The sequence below is a fragment of the Talpa europaea genome, assembly GCF_964194135.1.
Source record: "Talpa europaea genome assembly, chromosome: 8".
Taxonomy (NCBI): domain Eukaryota; kingdom Metazoa; phylum Chordata; class Mammalia; order Eulipotyphla; family Talpidae; genus Talpa; species Talpa europaea.
In genome coordinates, this window is record NC_140075.1 from 22,338,906 (window position 1) to 22,364,342 (window position 25,437).

The following is a 25,437-nucleotide window of genomic DNA, read 5'->3' on the forward strand; positions in this document are numbered from 1 at the left end:
GGAAGAAAGGGCTGTTCCAGGTAAAGGGCTTTACGTTACTTCTTCTCCCCTTCCTTGAGAGCAAGCATTGTTCACGTCTTCATGAAGCCCAAATTCTATGACTCCTCTCTGCAGAAGGCAGTAGAGCTCTCTCTCTAATGTCCCAGCAGGGAAGAGGGAGGAGGCTCTGCCACCCATGCTGCCAATAGCTAGTTTCTCCATGAATGAACCAATGCTTCCTGCACTGGAAACATAGTAGGTAAGCATTTGTTCGACCTCCTGCCAAGCCCCTATACCCAGTCCCTATGCCTGTTCACTGACTGGACTGGCCACTGCCCTGGTTGCAGCTCCATCTGTTTCTTCCTGTTCTACCCCCATAGCAAACTGCCAGCTTCAGAGCAAAATATCCATGGGTCAGTCCCCTATCACCAGCAATGAATTGGCAAAATTTTCTATGAGCAAAATTTAGTTTTTCCTAGTTGTTTTTAGGGGAACAGTTTATCAAAACCATCTGTCATGTTGTGCATAGAGTCTTGGAGATGAATTTTTTTTTTCCAACAGTCAGTTGTTTTTTATTTATTTTTTTCTATAATACTTTTTTTTATTTTAACACTTACCATTTTTTAATTTTTTTCAGACAATATTTGCTTCCCCCCACCCCCTCAGATTGAGTCCCCATAGAATTTCCTTCCTCAAGGCACCTGTGCACCATCACCTCAGTCCCCTGTGCTCCTTACTCCCTTCCTCCGATCCCTCTCCCTCCTCCTCCCCTGCAGGATGTCTCTGGTTTATAATTGTCTGTTTTTGCTTTGTTGTGGTTTGTACGGTAATTATTATTTTTTTACACTGATGTCCTATTTGGTTCCCCTATATTCCTGTTATAAGTGAAACCATCCAATATTTTTCTTTTTCCTTCTGGCTTATTTCACTGAGCATAATTCCTTCTGGCTCCATCCATGTTGCTGCGAATGGCATGAGTTTATCTTTTTTGATTGCTGAATAATATTTGGAGATGACATTTTTAATGAAAACCTTGCAGGTGATCCTGAAATAGGTTACCCACAGATGGCAATGCTCTTCCCAGAAGAGCAGTCAAACAGACTAATTAGTTTATGCAAATCCAGGTAGCATTTAACAGGAGCTATTTATAATTTGTGCTAGAGGATGGGGCTACAGTCGTGAGTAATTGTGGATACCAGACCTGCCTTCATGATGCTCAGTATCAAATGATCCCAAATGTATAATTTCTTATTTTTTTCACTGAAAAAACATCATTTTTAAAAATGAAAACAGTTACCTATAATTATCATTACTCCAACATCAGAATTACTTGCACATTACCATTATGTAGACCAATTTTGGAAAAGTTATGATCATACTACTTGATATTCTCCCATTTTCATGAAACATTTTACAAAAAAGTGTTTTTTATGACATTATAGTCTACATAATTACAATTTTTAAAGGCTGCAAACATTCTATTGAACTGATGTACTTTAACTTATTAATTTACTTCCTTAATATCAGGCACTTAGTTGTTTCTAATTCTTGGCAGTGCTTAAATTCTTGAGGATGTTAGCCTTTAGTAGCTTTCTCTCATAATTTTAGGGAAAGCTGTTTATGTCTTTCAATATAAGAAAGAAAATATTTAAATACAGAACCTATCTAAATATGTTCAGGCTAGTGCCTAATATTAAAGAATAATAGTGAGTGATCCAAAGAATGTTAAGCAGTATTTTTCTATTATTATTAACAATAATACACATTTTATTATATTTTATGTGTACTTTATAGTTTATGAAAGCAGTTCTACTAATGCATAAACACTTATTGCATTACAGCAATCTTATGAGTAGGCAGGGTAGTTAGTATCTATTGATGTGGAAACCATGGTGTATGAAAACATGACTTGTTTAAGAATATATAGGGATAGGGCCTCCCTAGTGGCGCAGGGGTTAAAGACAGTGCTATGAAGCTATTGCCAGCCACTGCAGCACGAGTTTGATTCCCAGCTGGCCAGGTAGCAACCCACATGGCTCAGCAGACCTCTCCTGCCTCACCCACTGCCTCCCCTCAGCAGTGTATTTCAATAGATCTGCTTGTTCTGCTCCCCAATCTCTTGGTGAATCCTCTCGCCTCCCCACATCTCTGGCTTACACAGTTCTTGTATGCATAAATATATAAATCTTTTTTTTTTTAAAAAAAGAATACACAGGGATAGATTTGGAATTTGGATCCATGGCAGCTGATTCAGTCTACTTTCTTTTTATTCTGTATTCTGATGCCTTTTAGTTTAAGATAAATAAAAATGATAAAATTTACAATAAAAAAATAAAGTTATGGATTGAATTGTGTCTTCTGCAAATTGATATGTGGAAATACTAATGTTAATTTCATACATATGCCCCACCTCCTCAAGCCTCCCACATAGTGAGAGGATGGATGTCTCAAGGCAAGACAAGTCCTCCTTTTTAGGCTCCAGAACTGGCTTTCAGCATATGGTATCTTGTTATGGCAGGCTGAGCAGACTAAGATTCTGGTACCAGAGCAGGATACTACTGTAACCAACACTCCGGAATTTACAAGCTTTGAAGTTGGGTATAAGTTGAAAGAGTTTTGAGGTGCAAAATAGAAAAACCTTGATAATCATGAATAGACTGTTGCCTGAAGTATGAACACTAACTGTGATTCTGGTGAAGTCTCAAAAATGAGAAACGTTATTAGAAATTGGAGAGAAGGTGATCTTTCTTATAACATGACAAGCTGTGTTCCACCATTTTGCCAAAGGTAGAACTTGAGAGCTTTGAAATTGGATATTGGACTGAGATGATTTCTAAGCAAAGTGCTGAAAGAGCATCTTGTTTCTCCTACTTGCTTACAGTAAAATGTCAAAGGAGAGAGATGAATTAAAGAAGAAGCTGTTAAGCAAGAAGGTACCAGACATGAAGATTTAGAAAATTCTCATCCATACTGCCCATACTGCAAAAAATGAGAAAGCTTATTTTATCATTTGATAAAGATATCAGAGGTGTGACTCTTGGGCTTAATCAGTCATCCCAGCAGAAGACAGGAACAGTGATGGGATTATATCAGCAAAGACACTGTGAGTCTGAGCCAAGGAGACAGAGAAAACAGAATAAAGAAGGCTTGTCATGCTTTTGGGAGTTTACAGGACGGGACCACAGAATTACTGCGCTGCGGAAGTATACTATTCTAAGTGGAGAATAACCCCAGAGCACTTCGGAGACCATCAGTGTACTACTCACATCTTGGGTCCAGGGCAAGGCTCTTCTTCAGTTCAAGTGGTAGGGCCTCTTTTTAGATTTGGAGGGCCAGCTGACTCTGCCCAATGCCTCAAGGGTAAGCCAACTCGGTGGAGAGTGACATGGATAGGGCCATCACCCAGGGCTATGCGGGAAGGGCCCTTGCGAACATTCATAGTAGCAGGGTGCCCAGCAGAGTCATGGGGGTGAATCTACCACCCCAGTGTACCTGGAGTTAGAGTATTGAACCGAAGAGGATTTTTCCTGAGCCCTACGTTTTGGACTTACTTGGATTCTATCACCATTTCCAGACTTTCAATTTTTCCCTTTTAGAATAGTATTGCCTATTCTATGCCTCTCTGCTGCTATATTTTGGAAGCACATAACTTTTCTGATTTCACAGGCCCACAGTTCGAGAGGAAATTTGCTTTTGGATGAATGAGACCTATATTTTACTCATATAAGATTTACATGATATTTAGATGAGACTTTAGACTTTATAGTTGATTTTGGAATGAATTAAGACCTTTAAGGGCATTAAGGTAGACCGGAAGAATTTTGCATACGAAAAGAACAAGAATTTTGAAGAACCAAGGGCAGAATTCTATGAACTGAAGGGTGAACCCCCAAAATTCGGTTCAAGTCCTAAACTCCAAATGTGACTGTAATTGAAGAGGCAACAAAGAGATTAATGAGATCATAAAGATAGGGTCCTGGTGTTGTAGGACAGGGAGAGGGGCAGCCCAAACCCCGCAAACCTGCCTATTCTAAATGGGTTCTGCCATCCGCCGCATCAACACAAAACATATGACACTTTAATGGGAAGGAACTTTAATAAAAACTAGGAAACAATACAGGTAAGGCAAAGAGTCTAGTTTCTAAATGAAGCACCCAAAGTTACCCATCCCCTCGTGGGTAAAACTCCATCCATATGGGGTCGGCCCAGAGCAAGGCCCCAAAGCCTGCCACAAGTCTAAAACATCTTCCAGTGGGGACCCACAGCAAAGGGTCAGAAATAACCAGACAAGCCCGGAAGGAAAAGAGCAAAATCAACATCAAGATAAAAACTGCCATTGTCACCTCCCCACGGGTCTCACCCACATCTGTGTCACCCAGTCCACGACCAAAAGACAAGCACAGTTTCTTTACGTGTCTCTAGGCTCCATGCGCCTCCTCCAGGTCTCCTGGCTCCATCCTGCTTCCTTCCTTCCTCAGTCTCTTCTTCAGCTTCTCTTCTCCCTGCTCAGCTCCACCCTCCCTTGGGTGGGGCAGGGAACCTCCCCCTTTCCTGGGGACCACCGTGTTACAATGGCATGGATTAGTGTCCTGGAAAAACAAACACCAGAGAGCCTTCCATTCCCTTCAACCATGTGAGGACACCGGGAGAAGGCAGCTGCTTGCAAGCCAGAAAGAGAGTCCTACGTGAAAGTGAATTAGCTGGAAAATGAAGTTCTACCCTTCATTTTCCAGAGATAATAATTTCTGTCATTTAAGTCATCCTGTCTATGGTGCGTTGTTATGGAAGCCTGAGCAAGACAGCCTGGAGATTAAAGATCTTAGTACTGGATCACTTCTGGCTATTTGGTAGAAGTATCCTTCCTTAGGAAAGGGGGGAAGTATCCTTTGATTTTCTAATTGCTAAATTCTAGCACTGATTTTCTTTGATAAATGTAAAGATCTTTTTATTTCTTCAAGAAACAGTTACACCTATTCTAAATCCCATTAGTATGGGAATGGGTATTTTAAAACAAATAGTAAAAAGTTGCTTGTGTAGCAAACTGCTGATCTGTTTTGTTTATCTTTGCAAAGGTAGGGTTCACAGTGTCCTAGCTGTTTATTCCTCTAAGGTTGAAGAATCAATTTCGTACTTCTAGAAACATCCAGAGTATCTTCAAAAAGACATTTATATTCACCATTTAGTGTAAAACATTCTTTCCCAACCTGCCAACAACTCCCAGTATATAACCACTTGCCACCTGTTCTTTGGAGATTGCTTCTGCATCATTACAGGCAAAGAAATCAATACCGAACCATTGATTTGGGAAAGAGACAAGATTGTAGGGCTATAATACATAAAGTTAGTCAAGCCCTTCTTCTCAATTGTTTTGAAAGAACAGATAGTTCAACGCCCCTTTCTGGAATAGGTACTAATCCTGCATTGGCAATCTTGTAGCAATAAAGGTCCAACATAGATGACGCCCCTAAACCCCAATTGATATAACAGTTCTTGAGTGCTGCACAGCATCTCCCAATGCCTCTCATATGCAACAAAATTGTGTTAACTTGAATACAGATCCTTTCTCTACTGTTTACCCCTCAGTTTAATTCAGAAAGAGTGGGTTGGGGCACAGGGCCTGTCAGTGCCACAGGCAGTCAAATTGTGTCTATACCTAAAACTGCAGAGAGCAGCTGAGCTAAAGGTCTGGTTCAAATATACATTCCGTCTTGATTGACAGGTAAAAGCAAAGGTTTACCTTATCCATTTAATTTACTAAGACACCATCTGGTCTTTCTAAGTCAAATTAACATGTAAAAGTCATTTAGATATGTTAATTGGTTTTGAACCAGTGAATAGAATCAGTGAAAAGGAGGTTACAGGAAGAGAGAACATTATCCTAAATTTACATAGTGTTTTGGGATTAAAAAAAAAAATACTTCACAGTATATTATCTCCCTGGATGCTCACCGCAACACCATGAAGTAGATGGATTATCATGGTAAACATCTGAAAGAGGAGGAAATTGAGGCCCAAAGATTGTTACTCTTAAAATAACCTAGGGAGAAGCTATGGGGCACTGAAAGAAATGGATAGTTATTAGTGACATTTTGTTCTCTTTCAACCAGTCCTGTAAGATGGGAACCATTACTATGTCATTTTAAAGTTAAGGAAATTGAGACTCAGAATTACAACTTGTGACAAAACTACTATGAGGCAGAGACAGGATTTGAAACCATATCTTTCGGACTTCAAAGTCTACGCTTTATTATATTGATGAAACTTAAGGCTTACTGTTAGAGTGCATGTAACTGGACAAGAATTCTTTGTGTCAAGAGCTTTAGCACTCTTGAAGAAGTGGGTTATCAGGAATGGGTGCTACATATGCAAGAAATTAACATGTGCTATTGTTAGGGGGAAAAGGCTGTCCTAAAGCTAATTCCATACAGGCTTTGTGGACTCCACTCCCACCCCAGGCCAAAGCCAAAGACATTGGGAACTCCAAATCCCATCACCACCAAAGGGAAGGTGGCTGGGACCTGAGGGTGGGGTTAAGCAGCCAGGTTTGGTATAAAGCCAGACACGTGGGCTTTGGAGGGGTTCCCCCATTTTGGCTCTCTGCCAGCTCTCAGCATCCAGCCAGCTCTGAGTGCCTTTGGGTTTCCAGGTCAGCGGATCGGGTAGGACACATTAAAGACTTTATTTCCCTATTTTCTCCCTGAGTTGTACATTTTCCTTATTTCCTTTTCCCTTGTAAATAAACCTTTTATTAACCTTTTGTGTGTGTCTGTAGTAGAGTATTCATAAGTCCCTTTAAAGCGCGCGGGTGAGGACTCACAGCCAGGCAACCCATTCAATATCGGGGCTGCCCTATAATACTATGTGCTAGCTGAGTGACCCTGAACAAGTCTGCTCACCTTTTTTTTTTTAAAAGATTTTTTATTTTTATTTATTTATATAAGAGCCAGAGGTACAGGCCAGAGGTGTGAGAGGGTGACAGGATTCACCAGAGACAGAGTGGGGATCAGAACAGGCAGATAGACCAAAGGCACTGCTGAGGGGAGCAGCGGGAGAGACAGGAGAGGTCTGCCGAGCCATGTGGGCATCTCCCTGGCCGCCGGGAATCAAACCCGCACTGCAGAGGTTGCGCACAGCCTCACAGAGCTGTGTTCAACCCGCTGCGCCACCAGGGAGGCCCTCACTCACCTTTTTGAGCTTAGTTTTTCTCATTGTCAGATGGAGAAAAAGAGCTTAACCTCATCAAGATGACGCAAAGATTAAACTATACGACACACCAACAAAGCTCCTGGTATGTCCTCAAATATTATATTCCTTTATAACAACATTATCCAGGAAGCGTAAGAGTTGAAGAGCAGAGGTAGACAAGGTTCTCTTATTTGCTAGAGAATAAATTCGGAAACATGGAGTGGAAAGCATACATGGGACTTCATTTGTGTAGGCTGTCTTTGCAAACAATCACAGCTCAGGGATTACCTACTCCAGGAAGACTTCTCTGATCTCTAGAATGTGGGTTAAGCTCCTCCAAGCTCCTCTAGAATTCTGTTTACCTCTATCTTAGCACTCAGCATACTATGTTGTATGTTTGTCCTTTATATGTGGTTATCTCCTCTAACTACTAAGTAAGCCTCTGTTCACGACAATATCTGGTGCTCAGTCACCTTTTGCCGAATGGAGGAATGAAGAACGGACCCATACCAATAATGGTGTGTTAGTTAAGGATAATATTAGTGTTTCCTTTTCTTACCTTGACTGCATAGTTATTAAGTGGATCTTTTGCATACGAAGCTGTGTAGTAAACTGCATCACCTGCCTCACAACATGGCTTGTCACTGGTGAGCCTGAAGTCTGACCAGCTGTCCACTCCAAAACGGAGCTGGTCTTTCTGCCCAGCCATGAAGAGGTCTTCACATTTAACAGCCAGTTTCTTCAAAGCATCTGTATGAAGACATCGGATTTTACCCACCACTTCTTCCCGATTCTCAAGTCCTCGATAAAGTGCTTGTCTTTGTGGCTTCTGGATGCTTCGGCCCTGTCTGTAAGAGGGACCACGCCGACTGGACAGGGACTCCATACTGTTGGAAAATCTATCCTTAATACTGACAGTGGTTAAGCTGGAGAAACTGTTTGCTGTTGAGGGTACAGGTCTCTCCTTGTGCAAAGGTCTCTCCAACGAGTCACAAGACTCAATGTCCAATCCCTTGAGTTCATAACTCATAGAAGAGCCAGCACTGCTGGCATCCCAGTTGGGGTCGATATCATAGGTGGGGTTAGCCAAGACACAAAGACTAGTTTCCAGAGATTTTTGGACATCTTTGGAGATTGGCTCTGTGTTGGCTCTTATGATCATTTTCTTTGGCAGTGGGGGTGGCGTAGGTTGGGAAGCAGTAGGCATTTCTTGGTCTGTTTTTCCAGCAAAGGCATCATCCGAAGCTCCCTTAGGCTGCCGTGGATGCTTGGGAGGTATCATGGCTGCTCTAGATTGCCCTGTATTGTTTGATAAGAAAGAAAAAGAATAATTAAGTATAGTTTTCACTCTTGTTACATAGTGGAAACTTCTGCGGTGGCTGAAGAAGTATAGTAAGTCAATGCCTTAATTCAAAATAGGAAAATGAAACAACCAAAGAACAGCAAAACATTATAGGTAAGAGTCCAAGACATGGGGGAGTGACAAATGTTAACAATGCCCTAGTCTTCCTGTGCCAGAGGAACAGGGCCATGGGCTATGTTCTAAAAAAAAGGAACATGGATTCTCCTGCTCCCCAAAGTGCTGTACTCACCACACAGGAGTACTAAGGAATGACAGACACTCAAATAATTGTATTGAGACCAAGTAGAGATGATACCATTTGTGGATAAAGAAAATAATTGGAAGCATTGTTAAAAACAAGTGGAACTAGGCTAGCAGTATTCTTTCTTTTAACTTTGATCCAAAGTTATGTTGTATTGTATACAACACTTGTCATTTTCAATTCAATAACATACAAATGCAATTTTATTTATTTATTTATTAAGAAGATTATTTATTTATACAAGCACTGGGTACACTCAGAAGCGCGGGAGGGTGAGAGAATTCACCAGAGACAGAGTGGGGAACAGAGCAGGCAGACTGACGAAATACACTGCTCAGGGGAGCAGCGGGCAACAGGAGAGGTCTGCGCACCATGTGGGACCCTCGCTGGTGGCCGGAGATCGAACTGGCGCTGCAGAAGCTGTGGGCAGCTTCGCAGTTCAGCGCTCAACTGCTGCGCCACCAGGGGAGGCCCCAATACAATTTTATTAAAAATATTATTTAATTTCACTACAGAGATGGATTCTGGCAGTACTTAAATTGGTCTATGTATAAGATTCCTCTGATTGTGATAAGGGGAAAAGTACATTTCAACAGTGAACTGCTATTCCAAAATTATTCACAAATTTTTGTGATTCTATTTTGGGGGGGCATATAAACTGTAATTTTAAACATCCTTTATAAGCCCTAGTTATCCAAGCATCTCTGCTTTCTTTCTAGAAGAAAACACATAAATGTGTGATCAATGGCATTTTCAGGGCTTACTGTATAATGGGGAGGAGCATTATTTTTTTAAAAGACAGAGAAATATACCATGAAACTTTTATAAAAGCCATTAAAATCTTTAGTGTTACTAAGGTGAGGCCCCCTACTCAATATCTCAGAGCATAGCACTCTGTTACAGGTTGAATTATGTCCCCTCAATATATGTAAAAGTCTTAATGCCTGGCACCTGTGAATGTGACATTATTTGGGAATAGTTGTAGCAGAGGCAATCAAGTTAAGATGAGGTGATGATCCAATATGACCAGTGCCCTTATAAGAAGAAGAAAATGTCATATGAAGACAGACACAGGGAGACATCATACGATGGCAGAGGCAGAACAGAGTACTGGAACAGTAAGCTAAGGAATGCCCAGGACTGATGGCCCCCACAAGATGCCTGGAAGAGGCAAGGAAGGATTCTAACCCTGGTTGCAGAAGGAGATGGCCTTCCCAACACCTTTATTTCAGACTACTAGCCTCCAGATTGTGAGGGAATAAATTCCTGTTGTTTCAAGTCATTTAGCTTGTAGCTCTTTGTTACAGCAGTCCCAGGAAACTAAGACATGCTACTACTGATGATCAGAAAGAACAGAAGGCACTCAATTTATTAAAATCATGTCCTTGTAGCAATACTAAGGGTAAGCACTTTATAAACTGTGACTGTAATAACAATAAATTTCAATTTCCATGCATACAACTCTCTTCAAGAATACCGAAGAGTTTATACAAACCTAAGTACCCCCCTTTCTCTATCAATGGCATGTAGCAATATCTTTTTTAACAAGGAATATAACTATATTAGTGTAAACAAAAATATGTGTGTGTGTGCATGTACATAGAAAGGCAGACAGCCTAGGTAAAAGAAACAGCCCGCTGGAGGGATGAGCAGCCCCAATCCTGTTTGAACAGGAGGACTGAACTGTGGATCAAAGGGCCCTGTTGAAACGATCTGGCCCGTCACACTAGTCATGGGGCACCATGACAGACAACGAGCATCAGACAGACTGGTAAGAGAGATGTAGTGACAGCATGTACAGCTCATATATACATGGGGGGGACATAGTATGGCTGAGTAACTTGCTCTGTGTGGCTTTAGATGTATCCTAAATAGTTTAGTGAGGACAAGGGAGGTTGCAAAATAAAGGGGAAATTCAGTCAGGGCATTTGCTGGGGAAAACAAAGGTACTTCTGAGTTCTCCATAGACGATAGGTAAGGGGATTTAAAGACTTTCTAGAAAAGACTCTTACAGAGAGAATTCTAGATAATAAACATCAAAAGCAACTTCTGGGTCCCTCCCATGACGTAAACCTCTTGCCAAAGACATATTTTGGGGTGGCAGATTTTTACTCCCCTACAGTTGGGGAGTGGGGAGAAAAGAGGTGAGGGGGACACATGGGCTATGATGGAAGTTACTGCTTTGGTGTGGTATAGCAACACCCATCTGAAGAGGTATGAACCTATATCCCTAAACGTACAGGGTTGTAAATCACATAAATCATATACAGTGTTGTTAACTCAATAAAAAATAATACAAAAAATCCATCATAGAAAAAGGAGGAATTATGTCAGAGAAAAATAAAAGTATAGGTACCAATAACTATGAAAGAAATTGAACTTGTAATTTAAAAAATTCTCACAAAGAAAACTCTAGAAGTACATGTCTTCATTAGTGAATTCTACCAAATGTTAAAGGAATTTTAATACCAACCCTTCTAACTCTTTCAAAAAATAGAAGAGGAGGGAACACTTCCTAAATTGAAATTTAAGTCCAATGCGAACTACACATCAACTGCAGACAAGGAAATGAGACAGACAACCAGAGACCCATATGAACACAGCACACTAAATCCAGCAACATACAAAAAGAGTTATACACCATGACAGGGTTGGATTTATTCCAGAAGTGCAAGGTTGGTATAACACCTGAAAAATTAATCACTTTAATCATGTTATATTGTAACAGTATAATCTAAAAGGGGGAGGTTCCATGTTCTCTACCCCACCTAGTGAAGGGTGGAGCTGAGTGGTGAGTGGAAGCTAAAAAGGACTTGGGAAGGAAGATATGTAGAGGCAAGTGGAACAGAGTGATCTAAATACTTAATGTAATTACAAATCAAAATCCCAGCTGGCTTTCTTGTAGAATTGACGAATTGACAGCATGATTCCATAGTTCATTTGGAAATATCATGGGGATTTATAGTAGGTAAAACAGGAATAAGAAAAACAAAGCTGGAGAACTCCCCATTTCAAAATCTACTACAAAAATACAGCAATCAAGATTGTGTGGTAATGGCATAAGGAGAGAAATACAGGTGAATGTACCTCAAACTTCCAAAAAATAACTCAAAATGTATCAAAGGTCTAAATGTAAGAGCTAAAACTGTGAAACTCTTAAAAAGAAACATAAGCATAAGTCTTTTCAAGCTTGGGTTAGGCAATGGATTCTTATATGTGACACCTAAAGCACAAGTGATTAAAACAAAATTGAATTCAAAAAACAAAAAAACTTTTGTGCTTTAAAGGATGACTTCAAAACTGTAAAAAGATAACTCATGAAAGGGAGAAAATATGCTAATCATATAACTGATAAGATACCTGTATCCAGAATTTATAAATAACTTACATTAAAAAGATACATAAATGAATTTAAAAAGTGATTTAAATGGATTTGCACAGGTATTTCTCCAAAGACATACAAATGGCCAAAAAGCACATGAAAAATACTCAAAATTTCCATTCATAAAAGCAGACCAAAACCATGAGGCAGCAATTCACATGCACTAAAATACCTATGATAAAAAAGATGAACAAGTTGTGGTGAGGATATGGAAAAATTTAAGCCCTCATATATTGCTAGTGGGAATCAAACACTTGGAAAAGAGCTTGGCAGTTATTCAAAAAGATAACTGTCATATGATCCAGCATTTCCAATCCTAGGAATATATCCAAGACACACAAAAACATATGTCTACATAAAAATTTGTACAGAAATGTTCTTAACAACATTTATCAAAATAGCCAAAAAGTGGAGACAACCTAAATTTCCACAAATGATGAAAAGATAAACAAAATGTGGAATAGCCACATAACAGAGTATTATTCAGCCATGAAAAGAAATAAAGTGCTGAAATACATACCCATCTGTATGAACCTTGAAAACATGCTAAATGAAAGAAATCAGTCACAAAAGACCTCACACGTCATGTGATTCCACTTAGACGAGATGTCAGAAGTACATACATCCACAGAGACAGAAAGTGCTGCGTGGTCACCAGGGGCTAGGTGGATGGGCAGAACGAAAGTGAGAGTGATGGCCAGGAGGCTTTTGTTTGGGGTGATAAAAATATTCTGGAATTAGATACTGGTGATGGCTGTAAAATTTTGTGAATATACTAAATCTCACTGAACTGCGCCCTCCAAAAAGGGTACATTTTTTGATATGTATATTATAACTCATTAAAACAAATCAACAACCGAGTCTTAGAAACCAGCATAAATTCTGTTTCCAGTCACATCTTCCCAGTCCTCTCGACTCTTGACGTTGAAGACGTAGGAACCCGTCACTTACTGTCCTGCACTAGTGAGAGCTCCTTCCCAGAGTTGTCCCAGTCTATCCGGCCTCAGCTATTACGAGAAGTCAGAAATGTAGTTTATTTATGATAACAGAAATATGCTTTGTAACAAGCATTTATTTTCCAGCTGCTGACCTGGATCTTTGGGAGATCAGGTGTAATGCATCAGCGCTGGATAACCCTGTCTGGGTGCTGGGATCACTGTATCAGATTTTGTCCCCTCTCTGCACTAGCCATTTTAGAGATTTTTTCCCCAAATACCAAAGCTGATCACGGCACTCCCTCTTTCTAAAAATTCTATCCTTCAGAATTTGAACTTGATCCCAAGGACAGAATTTTTTTTGCTCAAGTACAGAAAGCAAGCCTGATATACCCAGTGCTGGTTGGACCTATTTCAAAATCTCACAGCATTCTCCCTTTATCTTCAGTCAGTAACCCAAATGCCTGTGGTTTCTCTAGTACTACCGGCTACTGCATACTTTGTCTTTGCTTAAAATGACCTTCTTCCAAGAATAGTTTCTCTTCTCATCTTTCAACATCCTGCCTCTGGGGAGTGCTTCTTACTATATCCCCCCAAATCGATCTCTTCTTCCTTGGGAACTCAGAAATATCCTGCGGACACTTCTCCCTAAGCGTATCTAACACTTGACTTGCCCCTGGCTGAGCGCTCTCCTGGTGTGCTCACTGAGGCCAGAAGCTGTGTCTTCTTTGTATAGCTGCGCCAAGCAGACAGTCTGGCTGAGGGGAGGGAGCGAGGAGGAGAAACATGAACCCATTCTCATACCTTCCTATGTGGGCACTAGAAGAGAAGGGTGCCATTTTCACCCCTTTCCATATTAGAGCAAAAAAAAAAAATAGTTAGACATGGAAGGAATAAGGATTCCAAAAGTGGTCTTTAAAAAAAAAAAAACAATGACCTGAAGAACTGGCAAGTGAGACAAGACCGATCATCGCAGTAGCTCTTCAGCACTCACCAAGGGAGCGGAAGAAGGCTGATGATGCCATTCTCCACCACCTGTAGACTAAAGTCCAAACTCCTCAGCTAGTTGGTCAAGCCTCTTCGTCTTATCTACCTATTTCCCATCAACCACTCCATATGAATCACTTCCTGAACTTGTAATGTTTCATGTTTTTAGTTTCACATCTCTGCCCAAGCAAAGGGGTTTCATACTAAGCCTGGCCCAACTGCGCCTTCTTCCCTGAAACCTCTCCCTCCTTTCTATTCTCCTCCTCCCTTCCAGACTGGGAGCCATCGCTTCTTCCTGTGTTCTGTACTTTTTGCTCCATTACAGCATTGTTTAGTCTTTTATAACATGTGTATTTTTTTCATACATTCCTTCAGAAGCTGCTGCGGAGGGAGGCGTGTCACGGCGCACAGTAAACAGCTGCCGGGCTGAAGAACAGTCAGCAAAACTGGGTATCATTCCAAAATGAAAACAGACAGCAAGGAAATAAAAATAATTAACCGTAGTGGTTTCTCTTCCCGTACAGTAGGCTACGATCTCCTGGGAGCCACAGAGACCCCACCAAGGAGATCTCCACAGAGGATCAGAAACTTTTTGTTCCAAACGAGACAGCCACAGCATTCTATACCCCATGGGAGTGGGTCAAGCCACTCTCCAGTCTAAAAGAATGTTGTGTATCTTTTTTCCTCCAAGAAAGACAAGTTCTCCTAACAGAATTCCAATCATTGGGTCAATGTTTTAAAAACTTGGTTTCTTGGCTGTTTTCAAACTTGTAATCCTGTACATGCCTCTCAAGCTTCTGGGGCCAGACACTAAGCTCAGCGCTTAGCAGACCCGATATAACATCACATACTCTGCATTTTTGTGGCATACCAGTTCTCTAAACAGAAAAAAAAATAGTATTCTAAAATTTGCCTTACTATAGGCTAAAAAAGTTCTTTTGGACAAGTATGTTTGACTAAATCACACTGAAGCTTTACTTACTTTCTTCAGAGCGTCTATCCTCTATATCCTCTACCTCTTTGTTCTCTCTTTCTCTTTCTCTGTTTAAAAACTGACAGGTAAGGCCCTATACAATGTTCTGAAAAGCAAATGCTGAAAATAGCTTAAATGGGAATAATTTAAGACACTATTTCAAAGAATATAAAAGGGTGTTTAAAACTCACCAGGAAAGAAAATTGTTGATATGGGGCTCTTAATCCTTATATGATAGGTAAAATGAATAGAAAGTAAAGGGAAAAAAACCTCTAAAAATCAACATTTTAAAGGCAACTGCTTATTGAAAAACTCAAATAATAGCATTATAACAGAGATCCACTGAAAGGCATGATCCTGGAAGCCCCACGAGGGCAGTCCACAGCAAATGTTTGCTTAGGACCTGATCATCATTACAGTTTTAGATATTAGGGATGAAAGTCACTTAGCAATCACACAGTTGGTCAGGAACAGTATGCTAAAGAGCACAATCAGTTCTTTATTCAAATAAGATAGGAATGGCATGGCCTCCTAGGTTGGCCTGTCTCCAATCATCCTGTAGGTTGCTCCCACAGTCTTCTAAAAATCCTGTGTTCAAAATTCTTCAGTTACTGTCCATTTTCCATGGGTAAAAGATATACTCATTGTCATATAAACATATCACTTATGATATGTTTTTCGACTGTCTCATCTTCCCTACTCTGCCTCCTTGTACTCACTGCTACCCTGCATTAATTACTTATAGGCAATTAAACTTTCATTTGTCAAGCTCCAGGCCTCTGGACATATGTTCCCTCTACCTGGAATATCCCCCCTTGCTTGTCAATCTGGCAAACAACTATTCTTTCAAGTTCCTCTTAAAAACCTGTGTGACCCTCTCCTATACTCCTTCAGACATAACCTTTCATGAAGCCTTTAAATATCTGCATCACAGCAACCATCATTCCTAAAAGTCTAGCCCATGCCCGTCTTTCCCAAAGACTGAGAGTCCTTGAAGATAGAACTGCATTCCCAAGGCCTGGCCTGGTTCCCAGGAGATGGCTGGTGTTTGCTGAATGAAAGTATTGAAGTCCAAATAAAGGGAACATATCTATCTGTGTAATTTATATTTTTAATCTTCATCCCTAATTCTCCCCCAGGGTCCATGATAAGTAATAGAGATGAGAATGGACTCCCTACACCATCACTGTGCACTAGTCTTGTCAGATGAGGAGGGCCTCTCGTGGGCTGAACCCAGTACCCACTATCTCGTTCCCTGGCCACTGGCATCAGCAGCTTAGTAGAAAGGGTCTTCATCGACCTGGGAATCATAACCATGGTGGTTTGCACTATAGTCAAAACACAGTGGTCGCCAATTTTATGAAAAACAGTAAAACAAAAGTTGACCTCCAAAGAGCATTTTGAGCTTAGTCTCAAATAAAAACATGCACAGACCACTTTAAGGAATGTCAGTGGTGTAGCAGCTGACAGACTCAATATCTGTAAGCTCTCACTAGAGAAAATCTCTCCAAGAGCAGACATTATTTATTTGGGGGGTAAGTTATCTATGTATGAATACTGCACTCTGCCAACTTATTTCCGTATATGAGAAACTATTTTTAAATGTGAATCCAGTTAACTTAAAGACAGGGACACAAGTCTACGGTTTCTTTTTAAATAGAGATAATTACATTTTTAGGAAGTACAACAAATGCTCAAACAAATGTTGAAAGCTACCAATCTCAGTTTTTTTTTTTTAATTCAGATAAACTAAAAATGTCCAATTTCTTGAATTCAGTTCAAATCACTATGCATTGTGTTGAATAATGTCTGGTCCAGAGAAGTTCCTCAGTAATTACTTGGTGAGTAAATGAATAAATGGTAATGGAGTCGTAAGAATGATTTTTTTTTTAAAAAGCTGCCATTTCTGACAATATTATTCTATAATGTACAACATCAAGATCAGCAATGTAATGACATTCTTTTAAGTACACCCACCCCTTCGTCTGTCACTGACATTCACACACATCCAAAGGAAGTTCCAGAGCCAGAAGGCTTTCAGGGGTTTTCTTTCAGTGTTTGAAGGGGGCAGCCCCAAGGAACTGCCAGGTAAGTAAGATGAGAAATACAACAGGTTCTTGTGGAACATACTGGAAGGAAATGAAGCACAGCATATAAAATTCCTTAATTAGGAAGCCCCTGGGTTAAACCTCATACAGGGGGTGGGGGAATAAAGCCAGCTGATTAATGGAACACATAAACTGGGACTTGAAATGTTCCTACATGAACTTTCTAGAGGAGAGTTCAATTTCTCTAACTTGGAAATCTTCTAGAGTCAAATGCAAAAGTTACTTTTGATTCACTAATTCAAAGTCGTTCTTAGCAACTACTGTGTGCTTTAGATAATGTATTGGGTTACAGGCACACAAAAAGAGGAAGAAAGCCAAAAATGTGTCAAGTAAAGGAAAACTTGATAGATCTTTCTAAAAAACAATGCAGAAGAGTACTCAGTTACAAAGTGGGTGAAGGAGACCTAAAGTCACCAACTTATTTCCAACAGAGTAGAAGTCATTACAAGCTCCTGATTTCAGCGGACTGATAAAATAGTCTGTGTGGCACATAAAAAACGAGTGATATTTCTTCTAGACATGTTGAGATATACAAAAGAAACATGGGAAGAATGTGGAAGGTCTGATTAAATAACATTCCATTACTTCTTTAGGAAATCATTTTGGGTGGCAGATACCCTGCTAAATTCAGCTTGGGATGGATTAAAGTGCTATGTATCATAGTTTGTTCGGTGGCCTCCTATTACAATCACCCAGAGCAAAGCCATCACTCTCTAAGGGACCACCTACTTGAAGACTTGTCAAGTTTCATACAGACTAGGTGACTTTTACGCCCAAATCTCCCCAATAACCAATTCTTTTAAAGTGGTGCTCTCCAACAGAACTGTCTGTGATGTTCTCCATCTGCATGTCCAATATAGCACTACGAGTCACACATGCTATTGAGTACTTAAAATGTTGCTAGTGAGACTAAGGAACTGAATTTTATTGGTATTTTTAAAATCTTAAATTTAAACAGCCAGATGTGGCAAGCACCTGCTGTATTAGATGGTGCAGTTCTAAAATCTACTAAATTATCTAGTTATAAACAAAGTAAAGTTTATTTAAGTTAAGAACAAGAAAAAAGGCATCTGAATTAAGCCTGGAGTTGATCTCTAAGGTGAACAGAAGATTACATAGTTCAAAGAAGTCTATAGCTCTCCTTGGGAATGGCAGCCTCACAGTGCTCTCTGTTATGCCCTGTTAGGGTGCGATGGTCTGTCCCCAGGATAGAGGGTTCCCGGAAATTCTGAAGTAGGGTAGTCAGGCCTATTCCAGTTGAGTTGGTTTTTTTTTTTAACTTTTTAGTTTTCAGAACTAAGAAATATGGGAACTACAAAATAAATCCAAGCCATGCCCCTTTGTTTTGCTATAAATAGCAGATGTGGGGGGAGCGGACCTGTCTTAGTCACTGCCTCTGCTCTGGTTCCCGCAGGGTCCTTATCCTGTTTCACACCCTCAGTCATTAGTTGTGCAGCAGCCCACATTTTTGGGTTTTCATTTATATTTTGCTCTTCTGCATAATTGACATTTCTTTTTGTTTTTTTAAAGATTTTATTATTTCTTATTTATTTATTCATTCATTCATTCATTCATTCATTCATTTATTTATTTATTTATTTATTTATTTATTTATTTATTTATTTATTTATACAAGGACTGGGTACAGTCAGAAGCGCGGGAGGGTGAGAGAATTCACCAGAGCCAGAGTGGGGAGCAGAGCAGGCAGAAGGACTGAAGTACACTGCTGAGGGGAGCAGCGGGCGGCAGGAGAGGTCTGCGCGCCATGTGGGACCCTCCTCCAGTGGCCGGGGAGCAGCCGGGGATCGAACCGGCGCTGCAGAGGTGCGGGCAGCTTCTCAACCCAGTGCTCAACCGCTGCGCCACTGGGGAGGCCCTGCATAATTGACATTTCTAATAAACATTTTAACTTCTTTCCACTTCATTCTACATTTTCTGGCTAGCACAATAAACACAAAGGAGAAAGTAACAGACTTTTTTGGGGGAGAAATATAGGAACTTCACATTTATTAAGCACTTATATGTACAAGTACTTCTTTTGCCCTCAGCTCTAAAAGCGGATGTTATTATTCCCTCATTTCAGATGAGGAAACTGAAGCTCAGGGATGTCAAATAGCTGACCCACTATTACACATGCTGTACGCGACACAGTTGCTTTTTAAAAAATTTTTATTTATTTATGCATACAAGAACTAGGGTATAGGCTAGAGGTGTGGGGGTGGTGGTGACAGGATTCACCAGAGACAGAGCGGGGAACAGAACAGGTGGATTGACTGAAATACACTGATGAGGGGAGCAGCGGGCGAGACAGGAGAGGTCTGCTGTGCCATGTGGGTTGCTCCCTGGCCAGGAATCGAATTCGTGCTGCATTGGCTATGGACAGCTTCATAGGTTGCTTCATAGGTTGCACCACCAGGGAGGCCCCGATACAGTTGTTACATGAACCTAAATTTGTCTGAGGCTCGGAACCTGTTGTTTCCTAGTCCTACTTTACAATCTAATTTTCAGAAATAAACTCCACAGTAGAAATGATGGTCACCCTAAACTTTCCTCCCTGGTTTCTTCCATTGGTCTATCCATCTGGAGAACTATAGGCACCCATCTCAGTGGGTGAGGCCTTACCATGAGACTCCCTCTAGAATGTTGCTTTCTCTCTCCTTTTTTAATTTTTTCAACTACTTGTACTGTGGTGTAATTAGCACAGAATTAAAGTCAGTAAAAAACATCAGAATACAATTTGATGAGTTTCTGCAATGTCTACGGGTGATTAACACAACCAAAATAATGATATAAAATATTTCTGTCACTCCTTGTGCCTACCTGCAATCACTCATCCTCCTTTATCCCTCTCCTTGGCCACTGTCAACCACTGATCTAGTTCTTATGGCAACAGTTTCGCCTTTCTAGAGTTTGATATATATATCATACAGTATTTCCTTTGCTTTCTTCATTTAGTTTTTGAGATTCAGGCAAGTTACTCATTTTGTTTCTAAATAGCATTCGTAAGCATGTTTATACCAGAATTAGTCATCCATATACCAGATGATAGCCATATAGGCTTTTTTGTATTTGGGCTGTTAAGAATAAGCTATGTCCATTTAAGCACAAGTCTCTGTGTAGACATTTGTTTTCATTCCTCTTGTGTAAATGCCCTAAAGTACCAGTGGTCTTATGGTAACATCAGAAACTGACACATGCTTCTGAGTAGCTGTGCTGGCTTGGATACCCTTTACAATGTATTATAATTCTAGCTGGTCCACATCCTTGCCAACATTTGGTATTGTAGGTTGTAATTTTTCTTTTTTTACAGATCTGGTGGGTGTCTTTGTATCTCATTGGGTTTTAATTTGTATTTCCCGATGATTAATGAAGCTGAATATCTTTTTCATGTGCTATTTGGTTATTCATATATTTTCCTGTATCTGAAGTTTGTCAAATCTTTAGTCTGTATTTTAAAACCAGAGTTCTTTTGAGCTGAGATTTATATAATCTAGATAACAAGGCCGTTATCAGATATTTTGCCGATGTTTTCTGTCACCTTAGCTTGCTCTTATTTCTTAACAGTACTTTAAAGAACTTAAAGAACAGGGGTTTTTATGTTTTTCAATAAATCATTGGCTTCTCTTTTATATTTTATAATTTTCTGGGTAAAATTTTGTAAACTTCTTTCTACATTTCTAAAGGTCACTAAAATTTCCTATGTTTTTTTGAAAAAAGTTTTTGTGGTTCATTTTTGTCTAGTTATGTCCACACCTTTATTTGCTGTAAAGATTATTATTATTTGACTGCATTTGTACCTTTATCAAAAGCTAAGTGACCATCTACGTACAGTTCTAGATGTGGGCTCTATTCTGTTTAATAAGTCTGTATGTCTATAACATACTTTTTTTTTTTAAAGATTATTTATTTATACAAGCACTGGGTACAGTCAGAAGCACGGGAGGGTGAGAGAATTCACCAGAGCCAGAATGGGGAACAGAACAGGCAGAAGGACCAAAGTACACTGCTGAGGAGAGCAGCGGGCGTGGCAGGAGAGGTCTGTGCGCCATGTGGGACACTCGCCCATGGCCGGGGATCGAACCAGCGCTGCCGAGGCTGCCAGCAGCTTCGCAGCCCAGTGCTCAACTGCTGCACCACCAGAGGAGGCCCTTTAACATACACATACTTTCTTGATTATGTAGCTTTGAGGAGTCATAAGGATAGTCCTCCAAACAGGTTTTTAATTTCAAAATTATTTTGATTATTATACATTCTTTTTAAAAGATTTGATTGTGGTAACCTTGGCTTACATTGTTGTTGGTATTTTGTTCAAAATACCAGTGCCCATTTGTTCAAAAGCTAGGCTTGGAATTTTGGTTAAGATAGTCTTAAATCCTTTTTTTTTTTTTTTTTTTTAAATATTTAGAAAACCCTTATCTGTCTTTTTTTTTTTTAGAACAATTTTTTAAAAAGATTTATTTTTATATTTATTTATACAAGCACTGGGTACAGTCAGAAGCACGGGAGGGTGAGAGAATTCACCAGAGCCAGAGCAGGGAACAGAACAGGCAGACTGACGAAAAACACTGCTGAGGGGAACAGCGGGCGGCAGGGAAGGTCTGCACGCCATGTGGGACCCTCGCCATCGGCCGGGGGTTGAACCAGCGCTGCAGAGGCTGCAGGCAGCTTCGCAACCCAGCGCTCAACCGCTGCGCCACCGGGGAGGCCCAAGGTAGTCTTAAGTCTTAAGAATAGTCTGCGCGAGGATTTACTTTTTCATAATATTGAGTCTTTGGGTCCATTAAAACAGTATCTTTTTCCTTTATTTTTCTATTTGTTACTTATTATTTTACTCACATAGGAAAACCTTTCTCTATGCAGCCAAGTATGAGCACTTAAGGAAAACTAAGAAACATTTTATGAGAATCACATACTTTTGAAAGTAAATAGAAATAAAGCTATCTTTCTGATGAGGTTTTTCTAACCTAGCATTTCTGTGTGTTAAGTAATCATAATATTTAAAAAAAACTTAAATTTTGTGTTTCAAAGTATATGATTTATATTAAAAAAGGGAGACTCTTCAGTCCTTCAGCATTTTACAATTATTATAGTCTAGTGGTTAAGACCAACCAGTTTCTATCTTGTTTTAATTCTTTTTGGCTCTGTTGACATTGTGCAAGGTTCACTGACTTGAATTTCCTTATCTGAAATATGGATAATTCAGATTACATCTTCTAAAGTGGTTGTGAGGATTTAATGAGTTAACATAAATAAAGCATTAGGAATATTCATGGAAGTAGTGCTCTATGTTTTCTAATAATCCATGTACTGAGAAGATACAAGACAAAATAATTAAGTTAGATGTTGGCTAACAGCTATTTTTAAAGAAGACCTGCCACAGGATACCATATCATCAGTAAAAGTCAGTATATATCCTATTGTGGGGTCGGCAACAGCACACTGATAAACAGGAGTCATGGAGCAAGCTGCACATGCAGGATGCTGCTGAACAAGCAAGATGCTGGCCTTTTCATTGACAGAATAATCACACAGCATCAGTTATGTGGGGTAAGAGGACAAGGAGAAAAAGATGGGTGAAACTAAAGAATGTGTTTTTGTCATCTAGGCCATCGGGGGGATATGAATCTGCTGATCAGATAATTTTTATACGCTTGACGACCAAGCATTGTAATCGAAACCATACCCCAGACCCCTAGTCATAAAGGCATTTTATTCATCAGCTTCTGGGGTCTCTTGTCATACACTGGTCGTTGGCCCCCTGGGCGTTCCCGGTCATGGGTCATGTATTGTGATGCATAGCCTTCCCAAGGTAATCAAGCTTTCTGCTCTGGGTTGACTTGAAAAACACCTTGTAAGGTTTGGCTCTTATGACTGACTGACCGGGCAGTTCTGACCTTGTATAGGAATACAGAACTTCAGGTAACAAGGAATGGTGGCCGAACAGGCCGCTTAAGTCTAGCAGACCCATGTCCTATCAAGGATATTATGAAAGAAATCTTGGTACAATAAGAATATCTGAAATAAAATTCCTGATTTGTTACATATAGCAAATAAACAATATATTTTTCTTCTTCTAATACACCTCATAAAGTATAAAAGATTAGGAAAAGCTCAATAAGCTGCTTGACTACAAAATCTATTCCAAATGGAAAATGGCAGTCAAATTAGTCAATCTGCTTGGGCAAAATGCAGTGTGTTCTCCTGTACCCACAAATCATAAAAGGCTTCTAGAATTTAGAATGGAACTTTTCCTTTTAAAATGTATTTTAAATTGCCTATGGGTTCTTATGATTGAGTTTCCCAAAGGGACCTAACAGAGCTTATCTCTTAGTGTTACCTCAACCTTAACAGTTGTTTTAAAGCCCCTTTTAAAGGGCTTTTTATTTCCAAGTATACTAGCTGATTTTAGGATGATTTTTTCCTCAATGACTTGATGGTGAAAAAAGAAAGAAGATGAGAAACTAGGTACAAGAATGTTTTGATGTTATACACCACTGGTTCCCAAACAGGTATGAGGGCTGGTCAGTGGCCTGGAAGAATCTGGCTAGAGATCTGCCTGGGACAGTGTAGTCTGTGCCGCTTCATTTCTCTCCTGACTTCATGGGAATAGCAGTGAGAACAGCACTGAGAAATTCTTATCCAGGCTTTGCTTTTCAGAGGGAGGGAAACTGTGACACTAAAGGAGAGAGTGACAGATGAGAAGTCACAGGGCACTGAAGAAAAAATCGTGAAGATGATTAGAAAATCGAGAAACCTCTGAAGGTTACTTAGAAGTGATTTAGCCTAACCCTCTCCACAGCACAGGATTCTCCTCCACATCTCTGTGAGATGGGCCCGCAGCCTCTGCCTAATCACCCCAACAACTGGGGTCTTACTTCCTTGAGGCCCCTGATCCAAGCCAGAAATCTGGGATATACAGTAAATTCTTATATGGGTGAAACCTAATTAATCATTAAGTCTCAGGTATTTTACCACTGAAATCTCTCTTAAATCTATCCACTGTTTCCCTGTCCACTATCTTAGTTGAGGCCTCTCTCATCCCCTCATGTGGTCTTGCAACCAGATTTCTTGCTACCAAATACTTTGCCTCTAACCCATCCTCACACAGAAACCTAGACTGCATGTTCTAAAACAAAATGAATCACATTACTCCTCTGCTTAAAACCCTTTGATGGTTCACTATCAAAACCAGAAAAATGTCTGAAGTTTTAGCCTGAAGAGCATCCTCTTATCTAACCAGCTCACATTTCAGCAGCATGAAATAGATGTGGTGTCCTCATTCACCAAGTTGTTTTACTGTTCCATGCTGTTGTTCAGGAATTATCTCTAGGAAGGCATTGTTCTCCCATGTATTATATACACACACACACACTCACACACATGTATATATATACACACACACATATATGTCCCTCAAGGGCAGGAACCATGTCAGACATTCAGCACGTGGCAGAGGATTCATGACAGCTGGTATTTACTACATGCTTAATAAACACTAGCACTTTTTCTGATGTATGTTAAAATTTTTAACTCCGTTTAACTTTTGCTCCGTGAAACAATAAAAATCATCTTTTCAGGGAAAAGACAGCTAGAGCGTCAAAAGGCCAAGTTTAAATACTACCATATGACATTTGCACTTACCTAAATTGCTATATGTTGCACTGCAGGAATTCAGGTCTGTGGGATCTGAAATGTCTTCTTTTTCCTCTTCCCTTTCCAGTTCAGGTAGGGACACTGGTGGTGTGATTGAAGTGCAGCCCCCAGCATCTTGTTTCGTGACAACAGTTCTTGGATCCCGAGGAGAAAAATCCTCTGTCAATTCATTGGTCACGTGACTGAAACAAATTAGACCACTGTCATTCAAAGATTTTATTAAATTTAGATTTATGGAAGGAAAAAGAAAAATATCAGATGGTTTCACTTATAAGACATCAGTGTAAAAAAAATAACAACAGCACAAAACACAACAACGCAAAAACAGGCAATTGTAAACCAGAGACATCCTGCAGGGGAGGAGGCGGGAGAGGGATCAGAGGGAGGGAGGGAGGAGCACAGGGGACTGAGGTGATGGTGCACGGGTGCCTTGGGGAAGGACACTCTATGGGGACCACACCTGAGGGGGTGGGGGGAAGCAAACATTGCTCGAAAATGAACAATGATGTAAAAAATTAAAAAAATATATAAAAAAATAAGTTTAGATTTATGAAAGGCACATACTCACCATTAATGTAAATAACCTGCCCTACAGTCACAGCAATGGTTCATGAGTCCCAATATGTTTGTC

The 25,437-nt window shown here is 40.0% G+C and overlaps 1 protein-coding gene across 1 annotated transcript in view; it reads right to left on the reverse strand.

Moving 5' to 3' along the window:
• PEAK1 (pseudopodium enriched atypical kinase 1) overlaps positions 1-25,437 on the reverse strand; it is a gene marked incomplete at its 3' end in the record, with an annotated part of 72,011 nt that overhangs the window by 18,554 nt on the left and 28,020 nt on the right. The window contains exons 2-3 of the mRNA XM_084240973.1: positions 24,795-24,988; positions 7,724-8,463 (exon numbers count right to left, since the gene is read on the reverse strand). Coding sequence (XP_084097099.1) covers positions 7,724-8,463; positions 24,795-24,988 — 934 coding nt within the window. The remainder of the gene's footprint in view (positions 1-7,723; positions 8,464-24,794; positions 24,989-25,437) is intronic.